Here is a 17,830-nt window from a genome sequence, read left to right on the forward strand (position 1 = left end):
GGACCCAAGTGGGTTGTCCTCCTCTTTAACTTACGTTAATAAACTTTCAGAAGCATCACAGCCATGAAGATGAATGTGGTCAATTCTCTAAAACATATTTATAGATATTTATAATCCTTATGGTGATTATTTTTAGAATTACATCGATCAAGAAAATGAAAGCCTTTCCATTGACTTTATTCAGCAGCAGTATTGTTTCTAAATTGTACTTCTATTCAGAGATTGTTTCTAAATTATACTTTTTTTGTTTATTTTTACAGCACTTTGATTTTCCTCTGCCAAGTCCTTTGAATGTTTTTGAAATGCTGGTAATACCAGAACAAGAATACCCTATGGTCTGTGTAGCTATTAGCAAAGGCACCGAATCAAATCAGGTAGTTCAGTTTGAGACAATCAATTTGAATTCTGCATCATCATGGTTTACAGAAATTGGTGCTGGTAAGTGTTTTTATCTTATGTTAAAATATTGATGCTTTGCATATGAAAAAAAACAGAATGGTTTCAACTAATGTGGGTTCAGTCAAATAAACACTCAGATCATAGTTTCCCAAGTAAGCCTAGAGAATCATGTACATACAGTTTATGATCTCTACTTGCCTGAGGTAATTTGATACAAATTATTTTACCACGGAAAATTTTAATGATTTAAGTTTTCCGAGATACAGGGCTGGGGAAAAGTAGGTTTACAATTATGAGTATGTGAAACACAGAGTTAATTCTTGTATTATTGTGTATTTATTTGTATTTTTTCATACAAACAACTGTGGACCTACTTTTGCCCACCCCTGTACTTTTTCAAATTTTACTAGCTTCTCAAGCAAAAAGGTTTCCTTTTTTTTCTATCACTTTTTCCCTCAACACTGCTTAGAATCATTGAGTTCAAGTGCTTTCCATGTGTGGCATCCAAGCTTTACCATTTAAAGATACAGGGACATATCTCTTGCACTGTCTGAGAATGATTCATTAGCTTAGGATTTTATCCAACGTGTCTCAATGGAAGTTCAGAAAAAGTTGGGAAGTTTATATTCATACTTTAAAATTGGAACAAATCAATCAACTTATTTTTAACATCTCCATAGTAAGTGAAATGAAGGGGTCTTCATTTTTTCTCATTTATTTGTTGTGCTAGTGTATTATTTGATCATTTGTAACTGCAGGTTTATGAAGACATTTTTATACAAGAAGTCAGGCAAACTTTAGTTATAGCTATTTCATTACCTACTCATCTTGTGAAGAAGTCCATTATAACTATCCAAAGTTTGATGTTTCTTATTAAATATCTTTAGCTTTTGATTATTTATAGGCTAAATTATAGGAATTCTTTATACAATTCAGCAATTGAAGTTAATGTGGAACCACTAATGTTACTTTCATAACAAGAATCAGTATGAACTAGTGGTATATTCTGATAAATATTTAACAACAGGCTCTGAGGGTGCAGAGAAGCCTGGTTAATAGCAGTTGCCTATTTCTGTGGCATAATTACTCTGCCCATGGCCAGTTTCAAACTACCAACCTGGTGTCATCTGGCTCACAAAAGTCCTGAAAATTTAACAACCCAGTATAAACCAGTTACAGCATGCACTGAACTACGTCAGTCTCTTTATGGACAACTCATAATTTCTGGTAGAATAAAATAGGAATGTATTCTGTACCCTCCCACTTTCACTTGTACCCCACATTTCTTTTTAATTTATTGTTTAGTACTTTTGGTTGAGTTAGATGCATAGCCTCCTAGCATAGCTAACAGAAAGGTACAAATGACATTGTTTTAGTATCATGAAATACAAGCAGCCCAAAAAAAAATATGTTCCTATTATGAAGTTACTGCCAAAAGGAAGGATTATCTATAGATCAATTTATTTAAAAACCAAAATATTTTGGGGAGACAGCCCCAACTTATTTCTTTATTGGTTAGTATGTAATAATAGTATAGAGCAAGTCATTTCATACAGTTATCTAATGTGTACTTGCAACTTTCTTCTATATGATATATTAGGTTGCATTGCTAATGAAGGTTAGACATTCAGAGTCCACTTATGAAATTTGGGGGAGGGAAGGTTTTGAGGTTTTTTATAAGATTTTTTATTGATTTTTACAAAGAGAGAGAGAGAGAGAAACATCAATATGAAAGGAAAACATCAGTCAGCTGCCTCATGCATGCCCCTTCCTGGGGATCAAGCCTGCAACCTGGGCATGTGCCCTAACTGAGAATCTATCCAGCAGCTTTCAGTTCATGGGGCAACACCAGCCAACGCAGCCACATCAGCCAGGGCCCTTGTTTGTTTTCTAATGCCTGTACTGTTCTACCCACTTATTAACACTTTGTAGACAAAAATTAATGCAGAACCAAAATTGCTTCCTGAGGAGAGCCAGGACTCTGAGGGTCATTCAGATCCCTTCAACCAGAGGCTGTCCTTATTAAGCTTTTCTGTTTTCACAAGTGATTGTTAACCCACCTCCCAGCTGTGTTCATTTTTAAGCACCCCCCTGCCTTGAGTGGACAACAGTTGTAACTGTTAAAATGAACTCCTATTCCAAGGATATTGTCAGCACCCCATAAATATTTATTCAATAAATGCATGAACATAGATTTACTGAGAAAAACTATTTTTGGACTATTGACCAAGTGACCAACAATTTATCAGTTCTGTCCACCAGAATTCATCTCTGTGTATGAGCTTTGGAAGGTCCAAAAACACCCAAAAATAATTTATAAAACTTTGTATTTACGTTTAGATGTGCAGGGTTTTTTTGTTTGTTTGTTTTTTAATATATTTTATTGATTTTTTACAGAGAGGAAGGGAGAGGGATAGAGAGTTAGAAACATCGATGAGAGAGAAACATCGATCAGCTGCCTCCTGCATACCCCCCACTGGGGATGTGCCTGCAACCAAGGTACATGCCCTTGACTGGAATCGAACCCGGGACCCTTGAGTCCACAGGCTGACGCTCTATCCACTGAGCCAAACTAGTCAGGGCTTAGATGTGCAGTTTTTAAGGGAGAGGATCCATTGGCTTCCCAAAGAAATGCAGTTAAGAATGATTGTCCTAGCCTTAGCTGGTTTGGCACAGTGGATAGAGCATCAGCCTATAGACTGAACGGTCCCGGGTTTGAATCGGTTCAAGGGCACATGCCCAGGTTGCGAGCTCAATCCCCATTAGCGGGTGTGCGATCAATGATTCTCTTTCATCACTGATGGTTCTATCTCTTCCTCTCTCTTCCTCTGTGAAATCAATAAAAATATTTTTTTATAAAGAATGACTGCTCTAAATAATCTAAAATATTTTTTTTAGATTTAGCTAGACTATTCAAGCAATCTGAGTGCCTAAAATGAATTGTTTTACCAAAAATGCCATTACACACACACACACACACACACACACACACACACACAGACACACACAAATGCCATCATATCTGTCAGTTTATATTAAAAGAAACAACCCTGCAAATATCAGCAAAGTGATGAAAATTGCTTCCTGACAAGATATTGTTGACAGAAATGTTCATTATATTACTAAGTGTCCTCTTTAAAGGAACTTACATACACCCACACACCAGGAAAATTTTTTTCTGATTACAGTTTTATTTTAATTTTATTTTTTCCTTTTTCTGAATTACTGGCTTGTTTTTATCTCAGGGATGCTGTGATTTACATAACTGATCTTGTTTCCATCTTCCCATTGGTTCCTGTTAAATGCAGAGCAAAATCTAATCATTGTATAGCATGTACCTTACTTACTTTTGTGTATTTTACCCTTTGCTTCATTTTATTTTTGTAACTCACCTTTTTAGAACTACCTGAAGTGTTAATTACCTGTAATATTGAGCTTTTCTCAGCTCACCTAGCCTTGCTTAGAACTTAATGTTTGTTCTCCTAAGTTGACCTATATACATATTTTGAAAAAATACCATATTATTACAAAATCCAATTTGTGTTAAATTTCAAAGATTAGTTTTAAATTACAGAAAAGGACAGAATTTGTGTTCTTTTCTAAGCTCTAGTTTTTAAAGCTTGTTGTAGAACTAACCTTATTTTTTTTCCCTCCAAGGCAGCCAACAGTTAGATTCCATTCATGTAACACAGTTGGAGAGGGATACCGTTTTAGTGTGTTTAGATAGTAAGTACTATTTTAAAGTTTATTCTGAGTATTCTACTTGATATAACAAGTCATTTCATTGAAGTGATTCTATTATGCTATAATTGAAAATTTTTCACTTTTTTCATCTTAAGTGGCCTTATTTTATTGATGAAAATCTAAATTGGCTACAGATATCATAAATAGTAATTAATTGATGTTTGTCATTACTATTCTCTGTGACTTTTTTCTTTGTTTGGCCTACTTGAAAACATTATATTAGAACAGTTTGCCATAACTTTGGGGTAAAAATCTATATAAAACTATGCTGTATAATATTCTTTGTAAAACTATTTTGAGAGTTTTTTCCATACCTCAATTAATGAAAAAATAGAAGGTATGTAGTCATGTGCCACTTAATGGGGATACCCAGTTCTAAAAAATGCATCGTTAGGTGATTCTGACATGGGAACATCATAAGAGTGCACTTACACAAACCTCGATGGTACAGCCTACTACACACCTAGATTATATATGGTATATAGCCTATTGCTCCTAGGCTACAAACATGTACGGTGTGTACTGTACAGCACGAGAGTAAATCAAGCACAAGAGAAAATGATGCAATCAGGAGACACTCTAAACATTAGATGTATGTGGCAGCTGCCAACATAACATAGCATGCTGTTTTATGGAAAACATTACTTCCTATAAGTAGAAAGCGTACACTAAAATAACAGTAAAAAGTGTAGAATAATCTCTAGGAAATTGAAATTTTCAACTCCATTATAATTTTATAGAACCACCGTCATATATGCAGTCTATTATTGACAAAATCGTCATTATGCAGCGCATAACCATCGTCATTTATAGTCATATAACATGACTTGGAATCATGTCAGTGAGGTTGTAATGTACAGATAGATTTAACACCTTCATCGAGTTGTGGTTCTTTTGATTTAGGAAGAGTTATTATTGATAGAAGAATGTTGTAACGTAATCAGAGAAACTTTTAACAACAGGTATTCAATTTTGCAAACAAACCCACCTTATTTTTATGCAATGAATCCTGCAAGGTGAAATTCACCTAGATTTGGAACTATATTTAAAACTTGGCAGTATTTGCTATGTTTGATCCATTTTAATATTTTTTAAATTACTGAATAGGGTTATTTTTTAAATTGTTGTACTACCAAATTTGCCTGTGTTTCTGTCCTAATTTCTATTCCCTGAAGGCTACCTAGTAGATTTACCTTATATAATCATAAAGATAATCTAATATTAAAGATAAGTAACCCAAAACTCAAAAGTATCTCATTCACCCATCATTTTTAAGTACTTTTGATTCTTTTAATATTGATACGATTGGAGTATTATTCAATTATATTTAAGTTAATTTGATAAATTATATTTTACCCAAAGAGCTGGAAAGGTCTATATTGATTAAGCAAATAAACAGATAATCAGAATTTGATTTTAATAATTTTGAACCTTTATTGTTAAATCCTTAATACCTTCTGGGACATCCAAGGAAAATAAATTGTGCTTAGTCTCATATTGTTGATTTATGTATTTTTTTTAAAAAAATTTTTAAGCCTTTGATTAGCTAAGCCCTCCATTTATTCAAAGTAAATGGAGAGTTGACTTTCTTGAGATTTTTTTTTTAAGGAGCAATATAAGACCTAAAATTAAGTATCAACTATACAGTATAAACCGGTTTTAGTACACACCAGTTGGAGATAGGCCTGAAATCACAAATTATGTTAGGTAGATAAGAAAGCAATACAGAGAAAGGTGTCTTCCACCTCAGAGCTAAGATAGTTAAAGTGAAAAACAAATAGATGAAAGGGAAATAAATTATGTATATCTCTATCCCATAGTTTACTTATAAAGAAATTGTGACCCTCAAGAGTACTACTCATTGTCCCTTTGTTACAATAGTACTCAATACTGAAGTTATAAATGACTATGGATATACTTATCATGTTTTGTAATTTGTAAGGGGGAAAAAAATCACTTCTTACTGCTAAATATATAAGCAGCAAGGTAGCCACTTTTAAAGAAACATTGTACTTTTTTAAAAATGAGAATGTAAGTGTTCAGTATATACCATCTAAAAAAGAAAAAAATAGCAACGGAATTGCCATTTACCAAAGGAGGTACTCTTATAGTTATATTATAAAACACATTAATGATAGTTTCTCTCTGGGCATGTTTGAATCTAAATGGTTGAACATCATTAAGAATATTGTTCTATATCCATGTAAAATCCACATATCAAATTAAATTTATTTTAACAGATTTGGATTTCCAGTCTTGACTTGTTTTTTCTTTTTTTAAGAATTTGTAAAAATTGTAAATCTACAAGGAAAACTAAAGTCAAGTAAGAAACTGGCCTCTGAGCTAACTTTTGATTTTTGCATTGAGTCTGTAGGTAAGTCTTTTTTTTTTTTTAATAATGCTATTAGAATACTTGGTTTTTCCTTCATTCTGTATCTGTAGTTGTCTAGACCAGCACTGTGTCTTAGAAGTTTCTGTGATATGGAAGTGTTCTCTGTGCTCTTAAATATAGTAGTCATTAACCATACCTGTTAAGTACTTGAAACATGGCTAGTGCTACATTTTTTAAATTTTTAAATTTTAATTAATTTACATTTTAATGTAAATAGCCACATATGGCTAGTTGCTATTGTATTGGACAAAGCAGGTGTAGATGATAATAAATCTTTTATTGTTGGTTCCTAAATATTTAAAACTTGAAATCATTTTAAAATTTCTGTTTATTGTTCCTTTTACTGCCTCAAGTGAATTATACTTCCCCCAATTCTTTCCAAATCCTGAAGGTATTTGTGTGATATGATTAATGGTGTTAGATATGCTATAATTCTTTGTGTCTGATTCTGCTTGGTGTGTGTTGATGGTTATTGCTTTTAGATCTATTTCTATATAAGTAGATACTTTCCCACTTAGAAACTAATGTGCCATTTTAATTTGTTTTATTGTCAATGAGTGTTTTACTCTATAATACTCATTGGTTTTATGATAAAAATTTCTCATTGATTATATGTCAGTATTTCCCCTAGGGATGATAGAACTTATGAAAAAAATAATGTGGCTGGAAACACTGAACATTGTACGATATGATTCTACCATAAGTCAAAAATAGTTAAAACAAAGTTGGCAGTTTTTATTTTGGTCTTGAAAAATATTGTATTTTGTAATTAAATGTATATATACTTTAAAAAATATATTTCTCATTATTTAGAAAGGTTTTTCAAAAATTACTTTAATGGTTTCCCAAATGGCGTTTTGCCCTGTCACAAAGTATGATCATCCCTCTGTGTAAATATCTTACATAAATATAATTTGCTTATGATTGAAAAATCTTAATTTATTGAGGCAGAAAGCCTAAACTTTCTGTAGATGCCAGGACAAAAGGAATTTTGGAGCTCGTTTCTCCCTCTACTTCTTTAAGTCCTGGATATTGCATGCCAGTTTCTAAGCTTTGGTATCTTCAATAGAGATCCTGACGGAGATCTTTATAGTTTCTCTTCATTCTAACTGAAACACACTGATACCTCAACTTTTTCATATGTGCCAAATTTTTTAGGGAACTTTAATTGTTACACAAAAATTTGTTCCTCATAAGCTACCATCTCTCCCCGACAGTGAACCTTGAAATAATTACAAGGATCTCCTGGGTAAAAAGAGTCCCTTTAAACACTTTTAAAAATAAACTGGTAACTGGGTTTCATATTCATCACAGTTAGTGAAACTTGTGTGATTTTTTTTAGTAAAATAGTTTTATCTTATTGAGTAAAATTATGTTTTCAAGACATTCTTACATTAACTTTTTATAGAGTCAGTATTCTAATAAAAAATACAGTAAGTTTCTATTCCTTTCTCCCATCACCTTTACTAGTGTAGGGCATATGTCTAACTTTCCAACAATCAAAAATGGGTTTTCTCCCTCTTTCGCTGCACCTTAATGACTCCAGCCCCCTGCCAGAAAGGACCCAGACGCTCCACGGCATCCTCCAATTGGGGGCCTGCCCACTCTGTTTCTGAACCACTAGATCATTACATAGGAGTGCCTCAGTGGGCCCAGGCCTGTGGCTGGCACCACACAGGACACAGAAATGGACAAAGCACAGCAAGAGTAGGTTTCCCTTCAAGACCTTCAGGCCACCCCAGGGGAGCATGGGAGATGGGTGGGCAGGAGGGTGTTGTGGCATGCCACATGGTGGCCATCCTGTGGGGTCACGGTTGCTCCTGAATCCAAAGCCATCAGGAAGGCGGTCAAGCTTGGCTCAAATTTGTGAACCCACATGTGTGCAGTGGGGCCTGCAAGACCAAAGCCTGAGAAGGCGAGGCTGGGGCCCAGCAGTGAGCGTGGTAACTGAGAGCCCCTCCAAATAAGAATTGGCAGAGAGTATAACTATTCATTGTGGGGTTAAATTTTGGATTGTGAGACAGTTTGGTTGGTTGGTTGGTTTTTTTAAGTAATTTTGTAATAGGGAAAATGTGAACATAAATAAAAGAAGCTTCCTAATAGCTACTTCTGATTATATGACAGTATTTAAATAACGATGTTTTTTATTCAAAAAGCCAATTATATATTTTTATTATTTCATTCACTTAAGAAAAAAGATAGTATATAAAAGAAAAATTAATATACTGATACCAACTTATGTTTCTTTGTAAGTTATACCAATGTTGGATCACTGTGTTGTACAACTGAAGCTAATAATATTGTATGTCAGCTGTAATTGAAAAATAAAAAATATTTTTAAAAAGGAGTTAGCCCTTGTTTAAATGAATGCCTATTATATATATGTGTGTGTGTGTGTTTTTAATTTTTTTTTTAAACTTGTGTGACCCGACTCAGTAAATTATTTGAGTTTAGACATGGCTTAGCCACAAAAATGTTGGGAACTAATGGTCTAGACAGTGGAATTTTGCACCAAGCATTTGGATAGCCTTACATTATCATTTATTAAAAACAGTTAAGGAAATGTATAATGAACTACTTGTGCTGTATTTCAGTTTCACTTCCCCCTTATCTTTTTTAGTATGCCTTCAAGACAGTGTGTTGGCTTTCTGGAAACATGGAATGCAGGGTAAAAGCTTCAAATCAGATGAGGTAAGGTTTCTCAGATTACCTCCAGTGATTTCCACTAAAGATTTTTAATATTGAAATGTTCATTTTATACATTTTCTTTCTGAATCTACATTACTATGTTTAGTGCCTTTATTTTTTTTAAGTTGATTTGAGAGAGATAGGAAGGGAGAGGGAGAAAGAGAAACATCAAAGTGAGAGAGAAGTACCGATCAGCTGCCTCCTGCATACCCACTACTGGGGATCGAGCCTGCAACCCAGGCACGATTGAACTGGTAACCTTTTGGTGCATTGTATGATGCTCAACCAACTGCACCACACCCACCAGGGCTATGTTTAGTGGTTTTAATGCTGTGAACTGGCAGAGCATAATTGCCAGTATTATTCTTCCAGTTCAGTTTTGTATTGCAAAATTCTCAGTGGCCACAATTACAAATTTTTAATTTGTAATTTTTAAATATGGTTACTAACCTTGCAGTAGTTTTCTAAATTTAATAAGCCTTTTCCATAATTTAGAAGTGTCTAGCTTCTTTTTTAATATTTTATTTAAAAATCCTAAATTGGTATGTATTAGATCCCAGGACTAAGGAAAATATAAGAAAATTAACTCATTCAGAAAATAGTTATTGAGTATCAGCTACATGCAAAACACTATTATTATAGCATTGTAAGGCATAGGGAAGTATAATTATAAATAATTTCAAACTCTTCTAATGTCTATGTTCCTGGCACTTTACAAATATTAGCTACTTAAGGCTTATAATCCAGTGGGGTTAGGTACTATTCATATTCCCATTTTTACAGGCCCAGAGGGCTAAGTAACTTGTCTAGATGACATAGCCTGGATTTGAAGGATCTCTAAAAATCACTTTTAGCTGAGATATTCAGGATGCATTTCATGCAGGAGAGGGAGAACTTGTGCTTCCACCTTGAGAGAGAAATCCTAATAGTTAAGACAATACTAACAGAGACATTTCCCATTTGTGTGAGTACCTGTATAATTCTTGTATACCATGGCCTTACAAATACCAGTATGTGGGCTTATTTTAAAGCTTAAAGTCTTTTTCTTGAATTACCTGTAGTTTTATCCACTCTTAATGTACTTGAGTATTTTCACCACTTATATGAATGAGGAATTAGAATACTTCTAAGAGAAAATGACATAAATTCGCTATCTTTGAATATGTCAGTTTAGCTAGTTACTGACCCATGTCACTAAATGTCTCCAGGTCCCTGGCTTTAATGAAGCCTACAGCCCTGCTTACTGCCATAAGATTAATTGTCCTCAGATGCTAATTTCATTGTATCACTCCTTTAGTTAGAAATTTATAGAAGATACCTGTTGTTCACCATATCAAGTACAAATTTTATTTCCCATTTTTAACTCATCTTGATTACCTCTTTCTTTCTGCTTATGTTATCACACTTGAATTCGGGCCTTGCTGTAAAATTAATAAAGTAATATTCATCCATTCCAGTCCACAATGATTGGAACATTTTTAAAAACTTAATATATGAAAATTAGCTCCACCTAGTAAATCACCTAATTTGTTTTCTTATTTAAGTTTATTAATTCTATCTTCCTAGCTCTCTACAAATTCATTGATAACAGACTATTTTTATAGTTACTTTACATCCATACTGTTGTAGTTTGGGTTCCTCCAGAAGCTGACCTTGACACATTGCGGACCAGTAGTTTTATTGCTAGCTTTCACCAGTGGCCAGATAAGTTTCTATTGAAAGAGTACAAAAAACGTTTTACATAAATGTTAAAGGAACGCTTTAAAATTAAATACCCATTGCATTTTGAAGTTATTATTACATGTTCTTACAAGCTAATATCTTTTTAAAGTATAATACTTTGTAAAACACTGTGTAATATGAAGCGAGAATTCTCGTGATCCTTCGGCAATGTTAAGACAAGGACTCAAGTGCAGTTAGTTTATTTGGGAGTAGATTCCAGAAAACAAGTGATGGAGTGAGGAATGGAAAGTAGAGAGGGGCAGAAAGCCAATACAGAGCACAATAATAAACTGGTTCCCACTATGGGCAACCAGGGTTTAATCCCGTACTGCCCACTGAGGAACAGTTTAGAATACACCTCAAAATTGACTCATTTGAAGGTGGGGAATCTGATGCATTTATACACCAACTGCTGTCCCTTTTGGTTAAGGGTTGTCCCTAGGGGTATAACTCCCCACATTTTGGTATACTACCTGTGCTTGACTGAGTGCCTTCTACAGCTTTGGAGAAGACAGAGCAGAGGACCACTGGTACGCTGGTGTTAGACCCTGGCACGTGGGCGTGTCCACCACAGCTCTGCTGGAATCTGCACTATGACACCAGGAAAGAACAGGAGCTCTGCCATCCAGCAAACCTGTGTCTTAATCTTGGGTCTACCAGTTACATAACCCTAAGCAAGTTACTTAACCTCTGCAAGTCTTCGTGTTTTTTCCTCTCCAGTAATACGGGAATTATAATACAAAGAGTTCTAGGGAAAGTGCCTGACCCATAACAGGTGTTTCATAAATGTTTTATTTCTACCAATAGATGGTCAAAAGGTACTTCCTGAAATTTATTTCATTGGAGGAAGTGAGTCTATCAGAAATTATAATTGTTTAATACCTGCTCTATCTAAATAATTTTTAAATTATTATTTAAGTAATATGGGAATAAGGTATTACTAATAGGTATTTTCTCTCATAGGTTACCCAAGAGATTTCAGATGAAACAAGAGTTTTCCGCTTATTAGGATCAGACAGGTAAATAGTGTGGTTGTTTTAATTATCAAAGGAGTTTGGTGGTTGTGTTCTTAAATACTGTCACACAAACTCTTAGAGCAGCGGTTCTCAACCTGTGGGTCGAGATCCCTTTGGCGGTCGAACGACCCTTTCACAGGGGTCGCCTAAGACCATCCTGCATATCAGATATTTACATTATGATTCATAACAGTAGCAACATTACAGTTATGAAGTAGCAACGAAAATAATTTTATGGTTGGGTCACAACATGAGGAACTGTATTTAAAGGGCCAGAAGGTTGAGAACCACTGTCTTAGAGGATTTTTTAGCATCTTTATTGAAAGAGAGAATAGTATTTTAATCAATTGATTAATCAATCTTTTATCAGTGTGAGGATCTTGATTCTAGAGATATTTATACTCAGCCAAGACAAAATGTGTTAATATAGGTGTTTATGTCCCTAGTACCAGGACATATTTCATTTCAGGCTCCTTTGTTTTCATCATTTCTTCCTAGCATGTTACCTTCTATTAACTATCTACACTAATAAAAGAGAAACATGGTAATTAGCGTACGACCGCTACCCTTCCCATTGGCTAATCAGCATATCCTTATGCAAATTAACTGTCAGCCAAGATGGCGGCCGGCAGCCATGCACTGAAGCGAGCAGGGAGGCTTGCTTGCTCCCGTGACTGTGGACTCCAACGTTCCCCGCCTGCTGCTGCCAGCCTCTCAGCTGCAACTCTAAGCAACTATGTACTATGTTGCAAATAAGAAGCTAAACAAAACCCCTTAAACCGGCTGTCAGTCAGCCAGGTTCAGCCAGCCGGCCGCAACATTGTATCAATGTTTTCAGCAGCAAGGCCTCAGAGCTAAAGCTGGCCCAGAATAAAAAAAAAAAAAAAGAAAGAAAGAAAGGAGTGATTGGGAGCTTCAGTCACCCGCTTTCGGAAAACAGCCCTCAGCCCCTCACCCAAACTGGCCAGGCACCCCAGTGGGGACCCCCACCCTGATCCAGGACACCCTTCAGGGCAAACCAGCCGGCCCCCACCCATGCACCAGGCCACTATCCTTTATAGTAAAAGGGTAATATGCCTCCCAGCACCGGGATCAGCGTGACAGGGGGCAGCGCCCAAACCCCCTGATCAGCCCTGCTCTGTGCCTGATAGGGGGGAGCTCCCCAATCCCCTGATTGCCCTGCAGCTCTGTGTGTGACAGGGGGCGGGACCACAACCTCTCTATCCGCCCTGCTCTGTTCGTGACAGGGGAAGGCGCCCCAACCCCCTGATCAGCCCTGCTCTGTGCCTGATAGGGGGGAGCTTCCCAATCCCCTGATTGCCCTGCGGCTCTGTGTTTGACAGGGTGCGGCACACCAACCCCCTGATCGGCCCTGCTCTGTGTGTGACAGGGTAGAGCCATAACCTCCCCATTGGCCCTTCCCTGAGTGTGACAGGGTGCAGCGCCCCAACCCCTGATCCGCCCTGCTCTGTGTGTGACAGGGGGCAGTGCCCCAGCTCCCCTATTGGCCCTACTCTGTGAGTGACAGGGGGGAGCTCCCCAACCCCCTGATCGACCCTGCTCTGTGTGTGACAGGGTACGGAGCCCCAACCCCCCTGATGGGCCCTGCTCTGTGAGTGACAGGGGACAGCGCCCCAACCCCCTGATCGGCCCTGCTCTGTGCGTGACAGGGGGTGGCGCCGCAACCTCCCCATCAACCCTGCCTTGAGTGTGACAGGGCGGTGCCCCAACCCCCCAATCGGCCCTACCCTGAGCGTGACTGAGGGTGGCATCGCAACCTCCCGATCTGCCCTGCTCTGTGCATGACGGGGCAGCGCCCCAACTCCCCAATCAGCCCTGCTCTGAGCCTGACCAGGGGCTGCACTTAGGGATTGGGCCTGCCCTCTGCCACCCGGGAGCAGGCCTAAGCCAGCAGGTCGTTACCTCCCGAGGGGTCCCAGACTGCGAGAGGGCACAGGCCGGGCTGGGGGACTCCCCTCCCCCCCGAGTGCACAAATTTTTGTGCACCGGGCCTCTAGTTGTAGAAAACTCATACACTAGAAAAATTTCCCCTCCAAGACTTTTTTTCTGTTCATGGGTACATTATTTTTTATTCTGTTTCCAAACCCCTCAACAACAGTGTAAATCCTATGGTATGGCACTTTATTGATTTTTCTTCCTATTGGTCCTTTGATTGAACTCTTTCCTTGCCCTTGTTCCATGGACAAAGGAGTTGGGCCCCACTTTATACTTTTTTTAAAACTTTTCTTTTTTAAAAAATACCTTAAAGAACAATTTGAATGGGTGTCTCATAGAAATCATGTTTTATCCTCAGCCCTTCTTCCACCCCCCTTCTTCTTAGTGTATTTTCTAAAGCTATTTATACCTATAATTGGCATATGAGTAAGCCAAATTAGTGTAGTTGGAATAAGAGAATGAGACTCTCCTGAAATGTTTTCAATACTTTATATACATAAATTCATCAATTCTTATTCAGTTTAGTTTTTAAGTTACAAAATGTAAAGCTGAACTTAACTGTGCATCTGTGATCTTTATGTAATCTTCTGAGAATGTAAACAATGGTATTCTTTCCTGGTTTGATGTTAGTATTTGAAGCATGCAATCTCTGTCTTTACTCTTACACAAAACTTTTGTTTTGGTTTAATTGCAGGGTTGTCGTTTTGGAAAGTAGGCCAACAGAAAATCCTACTGCACACAGCAATCTTTACATCTTGGCTGGACATGAAAATAGTTACTAAGCAACAGAAACTGATCTCAAATGACAGGAAAATGAATATATTCCATTGAAAGCAAAAATATCTTAAGGAAATTCAGTACAAACTACGCTATGATTTGCTTTAACTGTTATGGGTTATATCTCAAATGATCTGTACTTTAAGGTAGAATTCAATATTTTCTGTAGCTGGAAACAGCTGTTTTATCTCTTGCCACTGTGTGGTGGTTATATCAAGTTTGCTTAATAAAAGCTATGAGATAAATAGTCCTATAGTTCCAGGAAGCCCAGTCTTTTTTTAAAAAATAATGTTTGTAACAAGGGTGTCATATTTTTAGATAACAACTCATGTGATTATCTTCAAGGAGATAAATTTAGTGACAGTTTTCTCATTTTATATCACGTTTTATTCCTTCTTAACGTAATTTTATAAAGAAATTATCAAATAAGCCTTTCACTTTTACATTGGCTATTCTGTATGTTTTTGTAAAATAGAATATTTAATCCTTATTTATTAATCTCTTGCTGGAGTGGTGTAATGTTATCTAACTTTTAGCAAAGGAGGGTTGCAGAGCAGCTTACATTTTTTTATGATGTATAAAAATTTTGTTTACCTTTTAAGAGTAGTAAGAGGGGTTAAAGGCAGTGTGTTTGGAGGTTCAATACATACACGCAATTTTGTTTAACAAGTATTTTATAAAACAATATTATCCAGAATTGCCTTAAAGTGAATTTTGTGTTTTCAACTACAAATAGCTATAAGGGATCATACAGAAGATACTGATGATGGTTGAACTATTATTAGAAGAGGTATGTATGTAGGAATGACTACCATGTGGATGTATTCTTGACAAGCAGTATAATACACCTGTGATTTTTTTTACATTAGGGATAATGCATAAGAAATTAACCTTCATATATATTATCATCCCTTAATGTGTGTGTGTGGTGGGGGGGGAGTATTTAACTGCCCATGATATGTAATTCACATGTACTATACCAGAGGGGACGCTGTAAAGCAACTACATGTGTAATCTTGGGTTTTTCACATATGTAGGTATTCATTTTGAGTAGGTTTAAGAAAAAAGTTTTAAGTGAAATTGAATTCCTCATGGGATAGTATAAATAAGTATTATAAAAACCAATATTCTAAAAATAGGAAATAAGGCCATTTTTTCGTTTACGTCTCTTTTGCTATTGTTAGTATCCAAAGTAAAGTGTCACATTGGTACCTGGTGTCTTAATGCATTCACTGAGGGCAGTTAACATTGAGATGATGAACAAGGAGTTAGCAATAGCAAACTACTGATTTATTTTGAGCAATTACTTGAGAGAAAAACAGTATAACTATCTCATTTGGTCGTTGGCAATTCTGTAAAATAAGTATTATCGTCTCTATTTTTCAGATGGGGAAATAAGAAGTTAGCAGGGTTAATAGACCCAATTCACACAGCAATTAGGGGTTGAGCCAGACCATGAGTCTTGTGACTCTGTTCTTTTCATTATGCAGTATGCAAACAATAAAATGTTATGCAAATAAAGTATTGTCCTTTAAAAATGCACATGTGATTTCAGTAAGTGTGTGGCTGTTTATTTGGGGTATGTTAAATGGGGCCTCTGGACTGAAGAACACTGGATAGATATAATAGATGGGAGGGGACCATACTTAAAACAGGACATATTTACATACTGGATACCAGTGTCATCCTTCTCTCACTGAATCCTGGCAGCCAGATCTTCCCATCCTACAATATTGGAAGTCTTCTCTGTGCAATCCAGCCAGTGCAACTAGAAAGACCTACACAGCTCCTGACATCAGGTGTCCTAGCTAAACTACCCAGCTAGATAACTCTACAGTGACCATCACAGTTGACAAGCCCCCATCACCCCATGTGTCTGGAGCTTACTTTTAGTCCTATGCTATTAAAAATGATTAAGCAACCAGGAGTTAGAAAACATCTGAGGAAGTCCTCTAATATGAAAGAAAAAAAAACAATTGGAGAGGAAACAAACTTAGAGGAAACAGACTATGCAGGATAAAAGCATCAAGAAAAATGTTATCTTCAGAAAGATGTACCAACTATGAATCAAGAGTAGGGTACTAAATAAAGGACCTTTCAAAACAAAACAAAAAAAAAGCTCTAAGAAAATATAGCATACCTGAATAATTCAACAGAAAGTTTAAAATACAAAGTTGAATTTCTCAGAAAATCAAACAAAAAGGAATGACATCTTGGAGGGGAAAAAAGAAAAGCCCTGGCTGGTTTTGCACTGTGGTTAGAGCATCAGCCTACGGACCAAAGGGTTGAGGGTTCAATTCCCAGTCAAGGGCATGCACCTTGGTTGCAGGTTCCCCAGCTTCAGTAAGGGTAGTTGCAGGAGGCAGCCAATTGATGTCTCTCCCGTGGATGTTTCTTCCCCCGCCCGCCCTTCTACTCCACTCTCTAGAAATCAGTGGGAAAAATATTCTCGGGTGAGGATTAAAAATAAAATAGTAACAGCCCAGGAGGCCAAATATCCATCTCCCAGAGATCCAAAAAGGAAAAGCAACAAGTCAGAGTATTTCAAGAAATTTTTCCAGTACTGAAGAACTTAAGATTCTAGATTGAAAGAACACTAAGTGAAAAAAAAGAACACCTATACCAAAGCACATTATTATGAAATGTCAGCGGCATGGATCAAAGAGAAGATCTGCTATGTTTCCAAAGAAAAGGGGCAGGTCAAATACCAAGGAACAAGAAACAAATCTTCAAATTTCAACAGAAGCAGTGCCTTCAATATTCTGAAAGAAATTTCCAACCTAAAATCTGGATTCAAATAAACTATTAAACCTAAGAGTAAAATGAAAACATTTTTAGCTGTACAAGGTCTTGAAACCTTTACCTTCCACAGAACCTTTCCCATATAGGCTCCTTAACTATCAAAGAAGGCCCTGAGACAGAAAGCTGAAAGAGTAAGAAATCTGAGCTTATACTGAACTAAAATCAATGGGAAAAATATCCTCCTGTGAGGATTAGCAACAACAACAAAAAAGATTCAGCCCAGCTGGTGTGGGTCAGTGATTGAGCATTGACTTACGCACCAAGAGGTTTCCGATTCAGTTCCCAGTCGGGGCACATGCCCGGGTTGCATGCAGACTGGATCCCCAGTGGGGGC

At 36.8% G+C, this 17,830-nt stretch overlaps 1 protein-coding gene across 9 annotated transcripts in view; it reads left to right on the forward strand.

Moving 5' to 3' along the window:
• MAP4K5 (mitogen-activated protein kinase kinase kinase kinase 5) overlaps nt 1-16,236 on the forward strand; it is a 105,006-nt gene extending 88,770 nt beyond the window's left edge. For 2 of the 9 annotated variants that reach the window (XM_006100239.3, XM_014465634.2), the window contains 6 exons: nt 261-438; nt 4,057-4,125; nt 6,425-6,517; nt 9,156-9,226; nt 11,909-11,964; nt 14,612-16,215. In XM_006100239.3, the coding sequence (XP_006100301.1) occupies nt 261-438; nt 4,057-4,125; nt 6,425-6,517; nt 9,156-9,226; nt 11,909-11,964; nt 14,612-14,699 (555 nt within the window). In that variant the 3' untranslated portion in view covers nt 14,700-16,215. Of the gene's footprint in view, nt 1-260; nt 439-4,056; nt 4,126-6,424; nt 6,518-9,155; nt 9,227-11,445; nt 11,620-11,908; nt 11,965-14,611 lie in introns of those variants that run through there. The other 7 variants (XM_023763839.1, XM_023763844.1, XR_002832027.1 and 4 more) reach the window with 6 other exon arrangements.
• Nucleotides 16,237-17,830: the final 1,594 nt, after the last annotated feature.

This window comes from Myotis lucifugus, unplaced genomic scaffold (assembly GCF_000147115.1).
Source record: "Myotis lucifugus unplaced genomic scaffold, Myoluc2.0 scaffold_304, whole genome shotgun sequence".
In the NCBI taxonomy this organism is placed as follows: Eukaryota; Metazoa; Chordata; class Mammalia; order Chiroptera; family Vespertilionidae; genus Myotis; species Myotis lucifugus.